The sequence below is a fragment of the Canis lupus genome, chromosome 1 (genome assembly GCF_011100685.1).
Source record: "Canis lupus familiaris isolate Mischka breed German Shepherd chromosome 1, alternate assembly UU_Cfam_GSD_1.0, whole genome shotgun sequence".
NCBI lineage: Eukaryota > Metazoa > Chordata > Mammalia > Carnivora > Canidae > Canis > Canis lupus.
The window spans coordinates 98,097,591-98,120,251 of NC_049222.1; the positions used below are offsets into that span (position 1 = coordinate 98,097,591).

At 43.1% G+C, this 22,661-nt stretch overlaps 1 protein-coding gene across 6 annotated transcripts in view; it reads right to left on the reverse strand.

The window, feature by feature from the left end:
- SPIN1 (spindlin 1) overlaps positions 1–22,661 on the reverse strand; it is a 74,958-nt gene that overhangs the window by 27,616 nt on the left and 24,681 nt on the right. For 5 of the 6 annotated variants that reach the window (XM_038527329.1, XM_038527332.1, XM_038527331.1 and 2 more), the window contains one exon: positions 9,629–9,838. The exons of the other annotated variant lie outside the window; for it this stretch is intronic. In XM_038527329.1, the coding sequence (XP_038383257.1) occupies positions 9,629–9,680 (52 nt within the window). In that variant the 5' untranslated portion in view covers positions 9,681–9,838. The remainder of the gene's footprint in view (positions 1–9,628; positions 9,839–22,661) is intronic. 6 annotated transcript variants of the gene reach the window in all.

A 22,661-nucleotide genomic window follows, 5' to 3' on the forward strand; every position in this document is an offset into this window, starting at 1 on the left:
AATTTGTGGGATGCAGGGAAAACAGTGCACGGAAAGAAATTTATTTATTTATTTATTTATTTTTTCGGAAAGAAATTTATAGCACTGAATACACGTATTAGAAAAAAGGAAAGATCTAAAATAAAAAATCTAAGCTTCCATCTTAAAAAACTAAAAGAGGAAACCATATTAAATACAAGCAAAAGATATTATAAAAATTATAACAGAAACCAATAATATTTTAAACAAGAAATCAATAATATCAAAAGTTCATTCTTTGAAAAGATCAAAACTGATAAATCTCTAAACAGGGTAACAAGAAGAGAGAACAAATTACTAACATGAGAAATCAAAGAGGAGACGTAACTACAGACCCTATATACAAGATAGATACGAGGAAAACTATAAAAGTGGTGAAAGAAATCAAAGAACTATCTAAATGGAAAGATACTAAAAAAAAAAAAAAAAAAGGAAAGATACTCCATATTCAGCAACAGAAAGACTCAATATTGTCAAGATGTCAGTTCTTCCCAACTTGATCTATAGATTCAAGGCAATCCCAACACAAATCCTAGCGAGTTATTTTGTGGCTATCAATAAACTAGTTCTAAAGCTTATAGGGAGAAGAAGATCCAAACAGCATACACAATACTGAAGGAGGAGAACAAAGAGGACTGACAGTACTTGACTTTAAGACATATTATAAAAACTACACTAATCAAAACAGCATGGTACCTGCTAAAGAATAGACAAATAGATCAAACAGAAAACCCTGAAAAAGACCCACATATGGTCAACTGATCTTTGACAAGGAGCAAAGGCAATACAACAGTACGATACAGAAAAGACAGTCTTTTTTTAAAAAAAGACTTTATTCATGAAAGACACAGAAAGAGGCAGAGGAAGAAGCAGGCTCCCTGCACAGGAGCCTGACACAGGACTCAATCCCAGGACCCTGGGATCAATGCCCTGAGCCAAAGGCAGATGCTCAACCACTGAGCCGCCCAGGTGTCCCAAAAAGACAGTCTTTTTAAATAAATGATGCTGGAACAACTTAGACATCGTGTGCAAAAAAATGAATTTAGACACAGATCTTACATGCTTCACAAAAATTAATGCAAAATGGATCACAGACCTAAATGCAGAGTGAAAAACTGTAAAACTCCTAAAAGTTAACATTGGAAAAAATCCAAATGACCTTGGTTATGTTGATGACTTTTTAGATAATACACCAATGGCCTAATTTATGAAAGAAATTAATAAGATTATGAATTATAATGAAATTGGATTTCATTAATATTAAAAAACTGCTGCTCTGTGAAAGACACTATCAAGAAAATGACAAGACAATCAGAAGAAAACTGATGTAGACTGTTATCCAAAATATACAAAGAATTCTTAAAATTCAACAATAAGAAAGCCACCTGATTAAACATGGCCCAAAGAGCTTAACACTAAAAAACAGAGATGGCAAAAAAACTTATATGAAAAGATGGTCTATACATCATATGTCATGAGGGAAATGCAAACTAAAAACAATGTGATACCACTACACATCTAATAGAATGGCCAAAATCCAAAACACCAACATCAAGCACTGGAGAGGATGTACAGCAACAGGAACTTGCATTCATGGAGGAAAGAAGGCAGACTGGTGCAGCCGCACTGGAAGACAGTTTGGTGGCTTCTTACAAACCATACTCTTACCATGTGATCTAGCAATTATGGTCCTTGATATGTACCCAAAGAAGCTGGAAACATGTCCACACAAAAACCTGCCGATGGATGTGTACAGCAGCTTTATTTAGAATTCCCTAAACTTGGGATCCCTGGGTGGCGCAACGGTTTAGTGCCTGCCTTTGGCCCAGGGCGCGATCCTGGAGACCTGGGATCGAATCCCACATCAGGCTCCCGGTGCATGGAGCCTGCTTCTCCCTCTGCCTGTGTCTCTGCCTCTCTCTCTCTCTCTCTCTGTGACTATCATAAATAAAAAATAAAAAAAAATAAAAAAAAGAATTCCCTAAACTTGGAAGCATCCAAGACATCCTTTAGTGGGTGACTGGATAAATACACCATGGTACGTCCACAAACGGAGTATTACTCACTACTGAAAAAGACAAGCTATCAAGTCATAGAAAGACATGGAAAACCCTAAGTGCATACTGCTAAGTGAAAAGAAGCCAATCTGAAAAGGCTACACAGAATTCCAACTCTATGACATCCTGGGAAAGGCAGATCTATGGATACAGTAAAAGGTCAGTGGCGGCTAGGGCTTAGGGGGAGAGAGAAATGAATAGCTGGAAAATAGGAGGATTTTTTAGGAAGTAAAACTACTCTGAATGATACCAGAAAGGTGGATGTGAGTGATTATACATTTGTCAAAACCCCACAGAATATACAGCACCGAGAGTGAACCTTAAGGTAACAATGGACTCTGGGTGATCATGACATAGCACTGTAGTTGCATCAGCTGTAACCAATGTACTATCAGCTGGGAGATACTGCTAGTAGGTGAGGCCAAGGGAGAGGGCACCAGGAGTATATGAAAAACATATATTCCGCTCAATTTTGCTGGGCAGTTAAAACTGCTTTAAGAAAAATAAAGTCCTTTTTAAAAAGTCTTTTTTAAAAAAATAAAGAGGTACCAGACATACTCTTTCATCATCAACCAGAAAGCAATACCCACAAAATGGAGGCAAAAGGACTTTGAACCCAGACTTCCATACCTTATGTTCACATGTGGCCTCAAAAGTTACATCTCCCACAAATCTCTGGAAGTCACTGGAGGATATTCTTCAGAAAACAGGAAAGAAAAGATTCACAAAGTAACCACAGACATAAGCTAGGAGTGCAGAAGTCCAGCATGGCTTCTGTGACGGAGGCTGAGACCCACGTAGATGGGAACAAGAGGCCAGGGACTTAAGCAAAGTCCTCTCCAAGGAGCCAGCGCCACACAGCGGCAAGGGTTAAGAAATAACTCCTATCACAAAGGTTAGTAACTGACTTTAAAAGAGCTTCTAAAAGTAGAAGAAAATCAGGGGAGATAAGAACAGAAAAGGGAAGGGAGAGAGGTGGGGGATGGGGTAACTGGGTGCCGGGCACCGAGGAGGGCACTTGATGTTATACTACGTGTTGGCAAATTGAATTTAAAGAAAAAAGAAAAAACAAAACAGAAAAGGGAAGGCCCTACAGGATGTGATATTCACCTCATACATGAAAGTAGAGATTCCTTCCTCACCCTTCTGACAACACACTACAGCACCAAGTCTGGGGGAGACTTGCTTCGACTGCCTAAGAGGACAAAATGGTACAAAGTCCACAAATACCTTACAGAATTGCATATGCATTTAAGATCTGAGTCCTTCTCTCTCTGGAAAGCTATCCCAATGACAACACACTGGCAGGACAAACAGACAAGCCTATTTATTGTAGTCATCACGTCTAATAAGGAAGAGCAGAAAGAACCTTGATGTCCAACTAAGTGGCCTCCGAACAAATGAGTGGGAATGCCCGAGCTGTGAAGAGCGGTAAGGAGGCACTCTCATACTGCTGAGGAGTGTCATCAGCACACACCATGCAGGGGACAAGTAACAGAGGCGCCCTGGTGTCAGGGTGGCATCAGTCACTTGATCACAGATTGTCCAAAAGAAAACAGAACAAGATCCTTTACTAGGTGCTACATCTATTTGATGATTGAAATGTGAAAACAAACAGAGGCATAATTTACAAAATAAACTGTTCTAGTAGACTCAGAAAAGTTATTGAAACTGTACTAAACTGTGACACCTAAGAAAAACTACATTCACTCAAACTGCTTTAACAGAAGCTCATTTAGGGATGGATGTTCCAAAAACACTCACGCCTCTTATTGAGCCTCACTTTACTGTGCTTTGCAGATACTGTGCTTTTTACAAACCGAAGGTTTGTGGCAACCCTGCATGGAGCAAGTCAGCGTCATTTTTCCAACAGCATTTGCTCCCTTCGTGTCTCTGTGTCACATTTTGGTAATTCTCAGAATATTCCAAATCTTTTCATTATTACAATATTTATTACAGTGTTCTGTGATCAGTGCTTAAGACTTGCTGAAAGTTCAGATGGTTAGCATTTTTTAGGACTTGACTTTTTAAAATTAAGGTATGTACACTGTTTTGTAGACATAACGCTATCAGGGCAGCTGGCTGGGTCAGTCTGTAGAGCATGTAAGTCAGTCTCTGGGCTGTGAGTTCAAGTCTTACACTGGGCATGGAGTTTACTTAAAAAGGGCGGTGGGGGAGGGGGGCCTGGGTGGCTCAGTGGAGCATCTGACTCGGTTTCAGCTCAGGTCACGATCCCAGGGTGGTGGGATCAGCCCTGCATCGGGCTCAATAGTCAGTGGGGAGTCTGTGTGATTCTCCTCCTCTCTCTGCCTGTCCTTTCCCCCTCCTCATGCACTCTCTCTAAAATGGATAAATAAGAAAAACAGACATAACACTACTGCACACAGTAGACTGCAGTAGAGCATACACATAACTCATATACACACCGAGAAACCAAGAAATTCATCTGACACATAGTACTGCGATATCTGCGTTATCATGGTGGTCTGGAGCTGAAGCTGCAACAGCTACCAGACAGGCCTTTTACTAGCTGTAAATTTCGAGTGGACTCAGATTTCCCAAAGATAAAAACCCTTTCTGTTCCAGCACCTTGTTTAAATTAGGAATCCTCACCAATCTCATCCACATCACATTCAGTGTCTCCAACTCTACCAACTCACACAGTCCTCCCTGGGAACAGCTCTGCATCTTGTGAAATCTCCCTGGGAGGCTGAGGCTGTCAAGGGCACTCTCCCTGCTGCTGAATAAATCTAGTAAGCCCAGTTTCATGTGACAAGAAGTGGTCTCTGGTGGCAAGGCTTCAACAGATGTAAAGGTACAGGACTACAGAGGAGAAATCAGGGTATCTGAGGGTTGATCAATATTCTCTCCTTAAACTGTCAGGAAATCTAAAAACCTATCTATAGAGAAAACACCCCCAAATATTGACACTGGGAGGCCCCAATAATGTAACTGAAGGCCACCAAGCACCACTTATACACACAGCTTCCAACTAACTTTTTTGTGCCTTGCTAAAGGATCCACCTTGGAGCTCAGGAAATTTGAGGAAAACCTCCAAACAAAACAGACTAAAAAGCAAATAGATACAAAGACACTCCTAACAGGCCAGGCTAATTCAAAAAAGTCTTTTTAAAATTACAATTTACAGCCACAGAATACTTGCATCAATGAAATTATAGGAGAACAAAAAAGGAGCTCATAGAAACTTAAAATGCTCACTGAAATCATTTTTAAAGGTTGGAAAATAAAGTCAGTAAACTTCCTAAGAATGAGAAAATGGAAATGAATAATTGGAGAGGTTTAGGGAAAAAAATAGAAAGCCCAGCCTCAGAAGCAGAGGTCCCAGCATCATGCATTCCAGAGAAGAGGAAATGAGCACATAAAAGAAGTAACACAGAACTCCCCCCACAGGGGGACAGACATGACACGGAAAGCCCAAGCACCGAGTCAGAAAGGCCCACAGAGACACGCACTGTCATACATTCTCAAGCAAAGGAAAAATCCAGCCCAGAGGTTTTCAGAGGAGAGGGAGAAACCCCTGGACACACACACACAGGTTCAGAAACAGCATCCAATTCCCCAACAGCAATGGTGGGGTCTCAGAGACAAGGAGGGCAACAATGCCCGGAGATTCTGAAGCAACAGTGATTTTCGACCTAGACCTTTGGCCCGACCAAAGACTGGGCAGGAGAGAAAGAAGACAATGTTGATGTGAGGTCTCAGAAAGAACCTCACCTAGGTGCACTTTCAGAAAAGTCTATTAGAGACCATTTTACATAGGCAGAAAAGTAGAGAATATGACCAACTACACATTCCACTTGTCATTTTAAAGGTTTCTTAAAAATTTATTTGAAAGACAGAGCCAGAGAAAGAGCATGAGCGAGGGAAGGGCAGAGGGAAAGGCAGAAGCAGACTCTTAGCTGAGCAGGGAGCCCGATGTGGGACTTGATCCCAGGACCGAGCCGAAGGGCAGATGCTCAACCACTGACAGGTGCCCCTCCACTTGTCACTTTAACCATGAATTCACTCACTGTCTGCTCTGGAAGCTTCTTGACTCTGTACCTAGGCAAGCATACACACCAAAAACAGGAAGGGCACAGCAACCAGAAATGAGGAGAACCCAGCTGCAGACAGGAAACAGACGTTCCAAGAATGACAGCACAGCCGTGGGGCTAGAGGACGCAGCTCACATGACAGGCCGGAAAACGGGAGAAGAGTTCCAAAGGAAGCACGGACAAATGGGCTGTCTATGGCGTCGGCCATGTGGCATATTATACTGACAGTTCTATAAAGCTGTTGGGAGTATTTAAGAGACTTCAAGTTGCAAAGAAATTTAAGCAAATAGAAAAAAACAAGAAATCGCTAAAACTCCAAGAAAAAAAATGTACCAAAAAAAGAAAAAAAGAAAGTCATCTCATTGCCTTACTTGGTTCAGCACTGTCAGATTCAAGAGAAATTTACCTACTCATATTATTTACAAATGGTAAAGGTAAACATCAGAAGGGACAGAGTGCCTGCTTTTTGTTGTAAGTCTTTTGACACTAACTTAACTTTTTCAACAATGAATTTTTATTAATTTTTATTAATTTTAAAACCAAAGTTTTAAAAATATTTTAACTAAACACAGCAAAAGTAGTTGCTAAATCTCAGTATTAGACACATGGGTATGTATTACTGTTCCTTGTACCTATCTGTATGATTCAAGTATATCCTGAAAAGGGAAAAACTGCAACCTTGGATAAAGTAGTAAAAATGGAGACTAACTCTAGGAAAAAAACACATGAAAAACATTGTACCATATAATAGGATTTGGTGCCTGTCTTTAAGTGTATATAAATTACTATCTTAGTAACCAATTTAATTCCAACATAATTATATAGATAAACCTAAGTTATTTTAAAATAGAAATTCCTGGGGCGCCTGGGTGGCTCAGTTGGTTGAGCCTTCGGCTCAGGTCATGATGCTGGGATCTGGGATCAAGCACTATCGAGCACTTGCTGAGCAGGGAGCCTGCCTCTTCTATTCCCTCTGCTGTTCCCCCCACAACTTGTGCTCTCTGGTTCTCTCTCTGTCAAATAAATAAATAAAATCTTTCAAAAAATTAAAATAGAAATTAAAAAAAATTCCTAATATGTTGAACTAAATATATAAAGAGCAAGAGCATGCAAACATTTGTTTTTCAAGTTTTTATTGATCACCCACGCTCCATGTCAACCATAGAACCCAGTACTAGGGACTGCCTACTGATCTACTTACCACGGTGGCACATTTAAGGCATGGCCTCAAATTCCTCACCCTTCTCCCATCAAGCATGGTACACGCTCCCTCCCTAGTGCCTGGCCTGGCTATTGGCTATGCAGCAAGTCGGCCAGTCAGTATGAGTCCCAGGGCCCCAGGCTCCATGAGGAGAGCCTCACAGCTGTGCCTATCTTGGGGGGGGGGGGGGGGGGGGCGGGCTTTGTGTTAGTCCAGCCCCAAGAGGCCCAGAGAGGAAAAGAAAGGTCCCTCCACTGTAAGCTGAGATGGAATCCGCCTACAGGCATAGCTGAGCCACTGTACCAATCCTGGAATGCCTACCCAGGCTTCTTGCTCCACGAAAAAAAGACACCTCCCTTTTGGGTGAATTTTTTTTATTTGTAAATGGGCACATTCATAACTGACATAGGGATTTAAAAGCAACAAAACCCTGGTCTATGTAAATTGGAAGAATGATTTAAGACAATTTTATAAACAATACTGATCAAGGGGTCAGCAATCTTTCCAAAATACGATCTGTCACACAACAGTGGGAAACAAGGGACTCCATGATCTCACACTGAAGTATCAAACAACGGGCCGACGAGAACTTACAAGAGTACCTGCTTTGTCTTTAGCCGTATGCCAGGTGCTCTTAGAAATGTCCAGGAAAAAGAAAATCTAAGATCAAACAAAAGTACTGGCTGTATGAACAATCTCTCCCTTAAGAGCAACAGCATCACTTGGTTTAGATCCTTCAGGCATTTATACCATGGGACATAATCAGTGTAATTTGCTCGCTCTCCTGACCAAAAGGACTTAAAATCAATGAAGAAAATGGGAGAAAGAAAGAAAAGAAAGAAAGAAAAGAAAGAAAGAAAAGAAAGAAAGCTGAGTGCACCTTCTGCACTCAGCTTCAGAAAGAAAGGAAGAAAGAAAGGAAGAAAGAAAGGAAGAAAGGAAGAAAGGAAGAAAGGAAGAAAGGAAGAAAGGAAGAAAGGAAGAAAGGAAGAAAGGAAGAAAGGAAGAAAGGAAGAAAGAAAGAAAGAAAGAAAGAAAGAAAGAAAGAAACGGGACTGCTGAATTTGAAATGGTGTGCATAAAAAGAACCCTGGAAAATTAATCACTATTTCAAATGACAAACATGGGAGGTTTCACTAATAAAAAAAAAAACTTGACAGCTTTTTGCAATCAACAAGATAAAATTTAAAATATTTTATTGTAAATAGTATGATCATAAATAACAATGCTTTCTGTAGGACAGCTATTAATGCACCAGGCACCCAACTAAGCCCCACCCCGCCCATCCCGCTTCTCCCAATAACCTCAGCAGGTCCATACCACAGCACACCCCCACTTAAGTGACAAAAACAAAGGCTTGAGAAGATGTGCAGCGTGCCCATGTCTATGTGGCTGAGAGGGCCAGGATAAGATAACGTAGTCACAGATGGCTTACACTTCAGTCTGTCATCTCTGGCCCAACATATCTTACTGACAAATCCTGAACACTGAAATCAATATTATCTTCACAAAAGAAGAGCTAAAATAAAGAAGAGACAAGGGGAACTTAAAAATCTTAATCCTTGTGGATCTTCTAAAAAGGAGTTCCAAATAAATGTAAGAAAGAGTTCTAAATCAAACAGCAACCATTTCTGTAGTATTATTTTACCAGCAGAATTCTCTCATTTATCATAGAATCTTAAAATGTTATGACAGACTTTTTTCAACATTCAAATGTATTACTGGAGAAGAACTTAAGGCCTAAAGGAAATATCACTTACCTATTCCAGAATGTAAGCCTGTAAGATTTTACCTTTGCTTCTGGGGTGAGTAAAGATGATGCAAAGTCTAACCTTCTATCTTGTTGTAGTAGCTGTGTGCCACAAGAGTTCGTGTCTAGTAAATATTTGTCTCATTTCCACCCATTTCATCCCAATAAATTATTTCAAATAAACATACAAAAGCTTTTTTCCTTAAAATCACTAAATAGCCTAACACTCATACTGTTCTAGTCAAATCACTTTCATTTCTTTCAAAAAGAAATGATAAATCCTTCATTTTATAATCCCATGAGATAAGTATTTATAATTCACTTGCTGTATTTAGCAGACATCTGTATTTACCAGAAGGTGAAAGACCACAGAAAAAAATATTAACATGCTCCCTGCCTTTCAAAAAAGGGACCTATTATTTCCCATGTATGTGCCTGGAACCCTGGAAAGCACAAAGTTTTAAGAACAGCCAACCAGTAGGAGCCATGTGAGAGACTCCTGGATGTTCATGTTCCACACGTAGTAACGAAGGCAGGGGCCGCCTACCTGCATCCGCTCTGGACCGCTGGCCAGGTGTCTTCCCGAATGGGGTCTTCATTCATCTGTATTTAAGTGAGCAGCACAGCTGCTGGACTAGGGTGAAAAGTGGATACTCTCCGATTTGAAACTTTTCACAGAATCTCAATGTTCCTGTTAATCCATCATCCAAGTGCCTTTTTTACAAGTTCAGCAAAAACATGTGAAATCATAAGGACTCTGTAAAACAGTGAAGTAATGGTTCGTTACTAGAGCATCACAAAAGCAAAACTACCCGAGTGAGCCACCAACTAACGTAAAATTTTAAACACATCAGCCACAAAGTGCTCTGCCCAGAAGCAATTAGCCTGACTTCCTCAGACCTGGGCACCAGGGGCTGCACCACCCACGGAGGCCGTGGGATCGCCCACACTGCATCTGCCTTCTGCACTCAGCCCAAGACCCATCCTGCCGCCACAGCCATAAAGGGAAAGCACCGGGGTGGCAGTGAACAGGGTTCTCCCTCAGAGGAAGGGGGCCTGCAGGTCAGAGAGAGGAGCACAGCCAACAGGACTCAAGTGCCCTATCTACTCCCGAGCTTCCAGAAACCAGAGGGAAGAGCAGCAACTCCTGTACCCATGCAAAAGTTGGTCATCTTAGGGAAGCAGTTTATCCCTTAAGGTAAATCTGATTCCCGCTGCATCCAGAGTAACACATATGTGGAGACAACGCCCCCTGCGTATCTCACAGATGCACAGCACTACCCTGGGCCTCGTGGGGTTAGTCTTCATGCAACCACGGCCACGTGTTCACAGGTTCAAGAACTGAAGGCAGTGCTGAATTAATTTTCGAGACAAAAATGTAACAGAATAAAATGATTAAAAAGCCTTATTAATCATTAAGCATTAATCAGGAGAGAAGAATCCATTTAACGGATGAAAATTCTTAACTATATTAAACTTTTCCATATTCAAGGCAGACTTAAAAATGACCAGATGTTAGAACTCACTCAGCGATTATGGCCCCCCACTGGGGCTCAGGAGCAAAGGAGGCAGCACACACCTAAGTGAGAACATGCCGCGCAGGAGCAGCACCTCTTCAGGACTTGGCTCTTCCCCCTTGAGGTTCTAGGGCTTGCAGCCTCACCATCCAAGGCCTGGGGAGCCCCCGCAGAGGCTGCCACCCATCTCCCAGGTCCACCCGCAGCCACTCCAGCAGCCACTCCAGCATCCTACACAATGCCCCCACCCTCTAGAAGGCCACAAGCGGCCACTCCTGCCCACAGCTCCCCATCTGCCACCCACAGGGCCACCAGGCCACAGCGCGGGAATATCGTACATGCCAGCCTGCCGCCTGGGCCTGGGGTCGCCCGAGGCCCCCATGCCCAATCCCCTCCGCCGTGCCACCACGTTCACCATGCCCTCAGAACGATGCACTCCTGCAGTCTGCCCCCAGGTCTCTGACACCCTCCTTTCAAGACTGCTGCCCCCACCCCAAGCTCCAGGGTCACAGCTCACACCTTCTGACCACCAAGCCTACGAGAGCTCTGGAATCCTCACCGCAAGGACCTCATCTCAAACCACCTCTGATCGTCCCCCTCCCCTTGCATGGATGCTCTACCCCACACTTCCCTGGTGCGCCGGGGCCTCAGCACTGTCCCACAGTTCGTGGGCATCATCGGGGCCAACCTGCCCCCTGCAACTGCTCCAACTCCTCGGATATCACCCATGAAAGCTACTCCCCTGCTTGCCTCCATTTTCTCACCCCTCTTGTCCTGTACCCTTGGTGGCAAAGCCTCCAGTGCCCACGGCTCATGCCACCAGGTATGGACAACCAATGGAGCAAGCAGGCAAGCACGTGGCCACCTGCCAGGGGGACAGCCCTGCATGAGAGAGGACAACCCACCCTCACACCTCCGACCCCGAGGGCGACGTCAGCTCTCTCCTGCCTCCCCTACTGGCTCCCCCTTACCGCCAGAGCATCCTCAGTGGTACTTGACAAACGATGCACCATCCCCCAACCAGAGAACATCCACCCCTTCACGGAGCTACCCGAAGACTGAGGCAGGTTTTCATCTATACAAATACCAATGTATCCTCCCTGGTGAGTAAATCTGCTCTGCACCATGAGAAACCCAGCTTCCTGGGGTCCTGAAGTGCCCACCCCTCTCCTGAGCACACTCAGGGTCTCCCGGTGACATTCCCTACTGCACAGATCACCGGGATGAACCTGTCACCCCTGTTCTACTTCAAAACAGTGCAATGCCCGAGGTGAGAGAGCCATTGTGGGGAAGGCTGCAAGGAGCTTTCTGAATAAGCTAAGAGTGCAAAATTTTAGATCCAGGTAGGTTTTCCCCGTTTTTTGAGACACAGTCAATATCCCAACTACCTCATCTACCCAGACGCCTGCGAGTCCAGAAAGAAAGGAGAGCCTGAGTGAGAACACTACCCGGCGCCGCCTCGCGCCCCTGGCTTTGCTCTGTTCCAACAGCTGCCACAGAATGCTTCGAAAATCTCTCCTAAAACAAATCTCACTCTTCTGTCTGGAAAGAGACAAATTTAATTTGTTCAAAAAATTTTTATTTTATTTTTTTACCTTAATAAACTTTCCCTTGAGTTACTCTATTAAGTGGTTAATTTAGTCAACAAAACAAAAAAATTATTTTTAAGAACTTTAAATGGTGACAGAGTAAAAACCCCTTATTTCTAGGAGAATGGGAATTCTAAAAGTTTTTTTCCAAGTATTACAGAAAATGCTGTCCCAGGCCACAGAAAGGCAGTCCTAGGTCTGGAGAGGCCCAATGCTGTGGCCGCCACAAGGGGAAGGGTGCCACAGCGCCACAGGGCCAGGTGGCTTTCAGCTGCAAGGCCACTCAAGCCAGTGCCCCTCACATGAGCTGGGCATCCCCCAACAGCCTCCAGGGGCACCACTGCTCACACGACATTGTCAGAAACCCTTCCTCAAGCCTCTGGACCTCAGCCCCAGTTTACGGTGAACTTGGGTGACACAGAAGCCACACGCAAGTGTCTACAAGGCAAGCAGGCCCCACTCTGCTAGACAGCCACATACAGCTCCAGCCTGGACTACAGGAGCCGTGATGTGCAGGCTGGAGTGGAGAATCTGATGGACACTCGGGCATTACTGACGGCCCCCTGCACACACTTGTGACGCTGGGGTTGCACAGTCATTCTCAGGAAACACACATGGAGATTTCAGAGGCAGACTCCCATAAGGTCTGAAAATGAATTTCAAATGGTTCAGGAAAGAAAATGAAATACACAGAAGAAAATGAAAATAACATAGTACCAATTCTCAAATCTAAGTGATGCGTACCAATGCTATTCTTTGAACTCTTACTTCAATTTGAAATTTTTCAGAATAAAAAGCTGAGGAAGAAAGGATCCTGGATTTTCCTTTGCTAAATCCATCTTTGCTAAAATAAGGCCAACTATCCAGGTTTGCAATCTTGCTAAACAATCTTTAAAATGTGTCATTAATTTAGTTTTCAAACTCAAAATCCTCTCTCCGTAATAATGGGGACAACATTCTCACAAACAGTTTCACAGAAAAAATATGTCCCAAGGCACACACTGTGCGTCCACACACTGCTGTGTGTGCATCTGCTCAGGCACCTCACAGCCACCAGGAGGCACAGACAGTGACCACACTGCAGCACAGAAGCTAAAGCAGCTTGCACATGATCACACAGACTGCAAGGAGCACTGCTTAGATAATTTCCTATTTTAACAATAAACATATAGATTGTTCCCATAAAGGAAGAGTGTGCCACAAAATTCAATGCCACTAAATCCTATTTCCAGAAAGCATAAAAAATGAGTGTTTCAACATTTCAGACAAAAAAGAATAAATACAAGAAGTTACATTATCAAAGTATTTGCTCCCAGCTGCTACCATCAAGCCGTGCTGTTCATAAAAAGAAATCTCCTCAACTGTTTAAGCAAAGATGTTAAGTCTCAAAAAGGTCTCGATACCCAGACCACTACTGGAAAAGCACAGGGGAGCACTAGTGGCCAAAATACACCAGGGTGAGTTGAAGTCTGAGCTGCCCCCAAGTTGTCTTAAAGCTACTGTCACAGAGGATTCCACATGGGTGGGAGGAATGCGTATTACCACGAACACGTAAAAACTGACATACAGCTATAATCTCAACAGGGCCTAAATATTAAATAACCTTTTTAGTTAAAATATTATAGGGAAAAACATCCCTAAGAAGTGTTGTGACGTCTGCAATTTACCATGCAAGCTTTCAAAGGGCTCAAAAAAAATTAATGTAGCAAAATATTAGCAAAAGAATCTCAATGTAGGGCATATGGATATAACTCAACTACAGTTTCAACTTTTATGTGTATAGAAAATTTCATTTACGAAGTCTAGGTGGAGGAGGCCTGGGTGGCTCAGTGGGTGAAGCATCTGCCTTTGGCTCAGGTCGTGATCCCAGGGTCCCAGGATGGAGTCCCACATCAGGCTCCCCTGAGGGAGCCTGCTTCTCTCTCTCCCTGTGTCTCTGCCTCTATGTATCTCTCATGAATAATCTTAAAAAAAAAACAAAAAAAGAGGAAAGGAAAGGGAAAAGGAAAAAGAAAAGGAAAGGAAAAATTTACTTCCTAAAATGTACTAGAAAGTCCAATGGAGGGGCACCTGGGTTGCTCAGTCATTCGGGAAGCTGGCCCTTGACTTCAGCTCAGGTCGTGATCTCAAGGTTGTGAGATCAAGCCCCACACTGGGCTCCACACTCAGCACAGAATCCTCTCCTTGAGGATTCTCTCTCTTCCTTTGCCCTTCCCCTGTTCACTTGTGCTCACTCTAAAATAAATCTTTAAAAAATAAAGGAAAGAAAGAAAAGTTCAATGGATGGCACCTAAAGACCACATTACAGAGGCTTCTAGTACAGGCTGTCCCTTTGACCCAAACCTCAGGATGAAAATGAAGGCTGTTGCACACCCAGTGTTCAGCTAGAATGCCAAGTGGGTATCTGAAGGCCTCCAGAGCCCCACACTCTCATATACCAGTATGAGCAAAATTACTGAACAGCCAAAATCCCTACACATCTAAATACCATGTCCTAATATGGAGCTCTGAACCACGGACCTAATGCATGGGAGCCAAATCTAGATGGGGAAAACCTGTCTTCATTTTCCTAACCTTCCTCTAAAAGACAGCATCTCCCTCCACCATGAATGTATACAACAAACCCCAGTGTTACTAGGAACTCTGACTTCTTCAATGGGAAACAGTATTTCCATCCCACTGAATGTGTTATAGATACCAAAGTCACTTTTTAGCTCATTAATACTTTTAAATGATGTCACGTGCTGCAGAACAGACTGGACCAGAGCAGACCAGCTGTTGGGTCAGCAGTCCTCCAAGTGTGAAAACAGAACTGGTGATAGTGTTAGACAAAGACCTGGCCAGCCCTGGTCCAAATTCCAGGGAGAATCCCTCTAAATCCTTGGAGCTTCTAGAGTGACGGGAGTCTCTATGATTCATGGTGGCCCCTAGATGATTTGTGCTCACAAGATGTCTCAGAATGGGGTTGGTCACACCAGAAAGACCAACCATGGGCCTGGAGGACTGAGGCTCTGAATCCCATGATGGCAGCCCTACTGCTAGATGTTCAATTCAACCTGACGGCCAATGATCCATCAATCATGCTCACATAATGGAACCCAAAAGAAACTGGACACAGAGTTGAAGTGGGCTCCCCGGTCAGCAATGCTCCCAACTCCACGGAAGATCACTGCAAGCTTCTCATCTGGACCCTCACAGACCTCGTCTTGTGTGTGTGTATTTCCTCTTAGGATTGTTAAGATTTGGATCCTTTTCTGCAAGTAGATATATACCTCGGATCCTGCACATTTGGGTTCCAGACCACTGCAAGTCAAGTGAATTTTTTGTTTCCCAGTGCATAAAAATGCTATGTTCATACTCTACTGTAGTCCATTTAGTATGCAACAGAATTAAGACTAAAAAAAATACCACCTTAATTTGGAAAGTTTATTGCTAGAAACTAACCATCATCTGAGCTTTCAGCAAGTCATAATCACTGATCAGATCACTATAACAAATAATGAAAAAATTTGCAATACTGCAAGAATCACAAAAACAGAACACAAACACAAAAAGTGAGCAAAGACTGTTGGAAAAACGGTGCTGCATGCTTGACAGAGCTGCCATAAACCCTCACCCTGTAAAGAACACAGTATCTGCCCAGCACGATGACGTGAACCCACTAAGGTGAGGGATGCCTGCATAGTGCAAGACGTTCCAGTAAATCCTCAAATCTAAGGGGGCCGTGGGAACCCTCACATTTATAGCTGGCTGGTCATAACTGCAGGAGGTTGGGGGCCCCCAAGCCTGGGCTGAAGTCTGCAGTGAGGGCAGCTATGTGGTCAGGGACGTGTGACCTCACCCGAGAAGCTGGTGTTGGAGGCTGTGCTGCAGGCACCACACAGGTCTGCACTGCTCTCTAGTTCCTTCTCACTGAATACCTGTTGACCAATATGTGAAGGAAGAAAAGGCAAAGACCACCTCAATTTACTTTTTTATGAGTGTCAAAAAGCCATCATTCAAGTATCTTAAAATATAAAACTTTAATGATGCATATATTAACAATACCATCCTGTACTTAAAGTCATAGTACCATTAAATTTTTTGTATTTTTATAACCATTTAAATATAACTGACTTCTTTTATGGTCCCTTTTATTTTCTCTACTGTATTCAGAAACACTGCCAGAAAGTATCCACAGGTTTCAGCAGACTGCCAAAAGGACCACAACACAACTAACCCTGTCTAAACCACTGGCAATAAGCAACTCTGAAACCTTTAAAGGTCACCTGCAAGCACCAGGTAAAGAATGGACAACTCCTGGTAGGGAGGACTAGTCACTGAGAACACTCCTCTGAAAGCTAGAAAATCAAAACAAAATCTGAAAGCAATTACTATCAGGAACCAGGGTTTCTTACAGAAATGGTTACTTCCAGGGGCATCTGGGTGGCTCAGCAGTTGAGCACCTGCCTCCGGCCTAGGGCGTGATCCTGGAGTCCTGGGATCGAGTCCCACATCGTGTTCCCTGCTTCTCTCTCTGCCTGTGTCTCTGCCTCTCTCTTGGTGTCTCTCATGAATAAATAAATAAAATACTTAAGAAAAAAAAAGAAAGAAAGAAAGAAAAGAAACAAGTTACTTCCAGGTCAGGTTCAGGACCTAGAGGAGCAGCCTGGAACACCTGGAGGTATAAGAAGCCAGGAAGCTATCGGAGCCAGGGAGACATCCCTGGAGGAGCGTCAGACAGGTTCCCTTAACCATTAAAGTTCTGAATATGACTGAAGACTTCCACGACAAGATTTGGAATGCACAGTTTGAAGGCATCGAAGGACACGACTGTTGCACTCACAATGGCAGGATCTGGGGAGGTAAACCCCACATATGGAACGACTCGTATCCCTGAGAGCAAGGGGTGGCAAAGGCTGACAGCTCTGCAAGGAGCTGAAGACCAGAAGCCCAGGATGATCAGGGACCAGCACACAAGGGGAGGCTGTGAACCTAGGCTGTGGTGACCAGGAGATGGTAGGAAGGCAGGCTAAGAACTGCGGTGTGCCTGTAACTCATCTGCACTCCGAACACGGCGCTGGGGGAAGCACTAACTGCCCACTCCCTCAGGTGTCTGGCAGGAGCAAGCATCAATCAATCTTCCCTACGAATATCATCCCAGACTCCAGACTATTTCAAACAATTTTAAAAATGTAATCTGCTGATACACATATGTGCACACTTACAAACTGGCCCACAAGGAGACAAAAAACAGGCAGAAACAACAAAACAGAATGAAAAAAGGAGACCCACAGAGTTGCTGGGTACTTGGAGTTGCAAAATCATACTTTAACGTATGCTAGGGGGAAAAATACATAAATATAATTACTGTTAAATGAAAAATAAAACAGCTGTCAAGCATCATGCTCCAAATGGTAAAATCTAAGAGAAAAACTGGTAGAAAACTTTTGTTAAGATGCAGGACAGCCGGCACCCAGCCTTGAAGTTCCCCTGAGCAGATGGCACCAGTTTAGTCATGCAGGCAAAACTCAATTTGGCTTATTTATTTTGCAAGACTGACTGGACCTGGGTCATCCCTTGGTGGGGCCTCTGGACATCATGAGCAACACGTGAAGTGTTTTCCCAAGACTGGTATGAGGTAACCGCTGGCCAGTTCCCGATCACTGGAGATCATGCTAGCATCGTGACCAATCCCCGGGAAGAAGACACAGTCACGGATGTCTCACCAGAGAAGCTGCCCCCGAGCCTCACTCCACATGCCAGCTTGCAAACTGCTATTGGAGTGTGTGCACAATAAGCTGCATGATCCACTGTCTGCCTTTGGCTGTTGTGAGCCTCTGACCTTTCACAGTATCAGGAGTGGAATGCAAGTGAGGCTCCCAGAGCTCTGGGACCCTCAGAGTCCCCTCCCACCCAGAGCCCTCCCTCCCCACCTCCCCACTCCTAGAGGCTGGAAGCTAAGTCTCTCTGGGCTCCAAGCTCTCCCAGCTTCTTGTGCACTTGCTTCCTGTCCCTGCGCTGCTCTCTGGTTTCTATTTCCCTTTGTGGAAACTTCTGGGTAAGTCACCCCTCCTGTTCACAGGGAGGAAACACGTGATTCCCGGTGATTTGGAACAACTGTCAGAAACTAAGGCCCTCATAGCTCAGGCATGTTAGGGAATCCAGAGGCAAACAGGTTCCACCTCGTCCCTGGACCAGGCTCTCCGCCCTTCCTCCACAAACAGGTGAACTGCAGTGGTCACTGAGGGAACCTTTCTTTAGGTGAGTCCACCTTAAGAAACACCCTTAAAGAGGATCCCAAACCTCCATAGATAAATGGAATGCTCTGTTTGACTGGTATGCAGGAGCTTCTAAAACACAAAGATGACTTCAAAACCAGTTCTAAAAGGATCCTTACAGCATAAAAATAAAATTGAGTAAAATCTCTGGCCATCTGAGCAAGTAACCTTTAACCTACTCCATCTGCCAAAAACAATTTGGATCCAACTATTCTTTTGAGTTTTTTATCTGGGACATGACTACAATTTATTGAAACAAAAGCTGTAAGATCTCTGTGTCTATCTGGAGATTTATGATGCCTGTGTATATGCTGTAGATGTGATTCATTTTCACCTCTCAATGATACTGCCAGAATTAATTTTAAAGGCTCTATTCAATTGGCTTAAAGAAAATTGGGCATTTCTATATATTAGGTATACCCCTAGAAACACAGATACTGGACAGCCCCGATGGCCCAGCAGTTTAGCGCTGCCTTCAGCCCGGGGTGTGATCCTGGAGACCCGGGATCGAGTCCCACGTTGGGCTCCCTGCATGGAGCTTGCCTCTCCCTCTGCCCGTGTCTCTGCCTCTCTCTCTCTCTCTCTGTCTGCCATGAATAAATAAAAAATTTAAAAATTTTAAAAAAAGAAACAGATACTAACCCAAACATTCTTCAAGTTCATCAGATCTGGATAATCTCTGATAAATAAAAGGTAGTTGAAGTTTCTTGGTTTAACAAAAACAGGCATGTCTTGAGAGTGATCAATACTGAATGTGATACAAACAGGAAACTTTCCTATCCAGGTTTACTGATCAGGTAAGATCACAGGGTCGCCAAGGTTACAGAATGTATCCACAAGAAAAAACTTAAGATGATGGTTATTTAATGTATAACCCAAGCCTCGTTAGACGCAGGCAATTTAAATAAATGTAAATGGGAACAAACTCTCTACTGTTAAACTAATGGATTTTCACTGAATATCTAAATCATTTCTATATTAGATAAACATTAAATGCTGAATATCGTTAATTCTGGCTTTTGAATTTTTATAGAGACAAAAAAAATTTGTTTTTAGATGTATGCCTGGGTGGCTCAGTGGTTGAGTGTCTGCCTTTGGCTCAGGGCATGATCCCAGAGTCCTGGGATCGAGTCCCACATAGGACTCCCCTCGAGGAGCCTGCTTCTCCCTCTGCCTATGTCTCTGCCTATCTCTGTCTCTCATGAATAAATAAAATCTTTTTTAAAAATTTGGCTCTATTAATAAACATGTTTCATACCACACTGAAAAAAGTTGAGACAAAATAGATTAGAAATTTTGGAATGCATGTATCGGTTTGCTCATCTACTACTAGAGGATGCTAACATATGACAACTGCTCACAACACCCACCTCCTGGTTTTCCCTGAAAGCAAGGTTAAGATCTGTTAAAAGTTGCAATAGAGGCTGAAAGTGCAAAGTGCACCAGAGAAAACACGAGAACACTTAAAGTACTGGCACAAATTAACTCTGCACACGCTATGTGCACACAAGGCAGCAGATGCCCTGTGCAAGGGGGGGCAGCACCTACTGTGGAGTAGTTACTGTAACTTCCTGTTTCTCAAACTGTGGTCACAGACCCTTGGTGAGTTGTCATTAACATTTATTGAAACAGGAAATAGAGGGGCACCTGGGTGGCTCAGTCAGTTAAGCATCTGACTCTTGGTTTTAGCTCAGGTCGTGATCTTGAGTCCCTGGATCAAGCCTCTTGTCCGACTCCCTGCTCAGTGCAGAGTCTGCTTGAGATTCTTTCTCCCTCTTCTCCCCTCATCTGCCCCTCCCGGGTCTCACATGTTTTCTATCTAAATAAATAAAATCTTTTAAGAAATAAGTAGGAAATATACACATTATTAGTAGCGACCTATATAAATGGATTATATTCAATTTATCTATGTTACAAGTGAATTATAAACTTATCTACAGATAATTGAAAGATTCTCAAAGAGTGCAAGAGTACATGCGTAGCATAAAATAGGAAATACATGTCAGTTTATTAAGCTCTTATTTAGTTACTTACATGGTATCCACATACATATTTAGTATGTGCTGGGCCAAAATATACCTGTATTTTTTGTTGTGTAATTATCCAAAATGTTTTAAAGTCACTGCTTTCATGCGGTCTACTGAGCAACAAAAGGGTCTACACAGCCAGTTGGAAAGACCAATACAAGAACCACCACTCCTGCTGTCCTGCACAGTGACAGCCCCCCAAGGACAGGCTGCGAGCACTGATAGTCTCACATGTTCTTGCCTTCTTCTCAGCCAGGCAACAATCCGTATTTTAAAAAACTTCTATTGCTTATAACTAAAATTCACCCTTAAACAACACTGGGGTTGGGACACAGACTGCCAACACTACTGAAAATCCACATATAACTTATGACTGCGAAAAACCTTAACCAGTGATCACCACCATTGACTGGAAGTCTTAGCGATCACATAACACATTAACACATTCTGTAAGTTGCAAGTATCATATGCTGTATTCTTACAATAGAGAAAAGATAACATCTCTAAGAAAGTCGTAAGAGAGGATATTTTTACAACACTGTCCTGTAGGTGAAGGGCCCATGTGGTTCACAGTCCCTGTTCAAGGGCCAACTGAACTTGAGGGCTGTGAGTTCCAGGGGCAGATCCACAGGATTTACAGCTCTATCAATTTAGAAGCCAAGTCTCACCTTTCAAATCTTGATTCTCCCTGTCGGCAATAATGAGGGATCTGCGGCCCCCACCTGTCCTATCACATCCACCCTGGCAGAGAGATGTCAAGAGAACCATACACAGTCTCACACTGTAATCTCCAGAAGGTATATGGTTCACATTAATTCTGTACAGGGAACTTATACTCACTCAGTGTACTATACGAACACTTTTATTATCCTCTACCAATAAGCCTGTCATTTATTCTGTAACAACTGCCTTGCGAATTTCTTTTCTAGGTAAGAGTCGCAAGTTTTAGAAATTAAGATCTGAACTAATAAAATTGCAACTGTCAGCAAAAAATATTTATCTGTTTACTTATTTATATGATTTTCATTCATCATGATAAGTGAACTCCTTAATCCCCACCACTTATTTTCCCCACCTCACCTCCCCTCTGGTAATCAACAGTGTTCTCTGTAGGTAAGAGTCTGTTTCTTGATTTGTCTATCTCTCTCTTTTCTTCTTTGCTCGCTGAACTCCCACATGAGTGAAATCATGTGAAATCTTTCTCTCACTCATTTCACTTAGCATAATACCCTCTAATTCTATCCACATCGTTGCAAATGGCAAGACTTCATCCTTTTTATGGTTGAGTAATATTCCATCATATTTGTATATTTACCACACCTTCTTTACCCATTCATCTATGGATGGACACTGGGGCTGCTTCCATAATTTGGCTATTGTTAATGCTATAAACATTGGGGTACGTGTACCCCTTTGAATCAGTAGTTTTGTCTTCTTTGGGTGTTTACCCCAGTAGAGCAATTGCTGGATCATAGGTTTTTTTATTTCTGAGGGACCTCCACACTGTTCTCCACAGTGGCTGCACCAGTTTGCATTCCCACCAACAGTGCAACAGGGTTCCCGTTTCTCCACATCCTCACCAACACTTGTTTCCTCTGCTTTTTTGTTACTTTGGTGTTGAGCTGTATCAGTTCCTTATATATTTTGAATACTAATCCCTTTCTGGATATGTCATTTGCAAGTATCTTCTCCCACTCCATAGGTTGTTTACTTTTATTGATGTTTTCCTCCACTGTGCAGCAGCTTTTTATTTTGATGTAACTTACTTTTGCTTCCGTTTCCCTTGCCTTAGAAGACTTATCTAGAAAAATATTGCTATGGCTGATGTCAGAAAGATCACTGCCTGTGTTCTCTTCAAAGATTTTTATAGTTTCAGATCTCACCTTTAGGTCTCTAATCCATTCTGAGCTTATATTTCTATATGGTGAAAGTGGTCCAGTTTCATTCTTTCCCATGATGCTGTCCACTTTTCCAAACACCATTTGTTGAGAAGGCTTCTTCCCACTCCCTTGTCCCATGTAGCCCTCTTTTGTCAAAAATTAATTGTCCACATAATTGTGGATTTCTGGGTTTTAAAAAAAAAAGATTTTTATTTGAGAGAGAGAGAGAGAGAGAGAACAAGTGGGAGGGGCAGAGAAAGCAGCAGACTCCCTGCTAAGCAGGGTGCATGACTTGGGGCTCGATCCC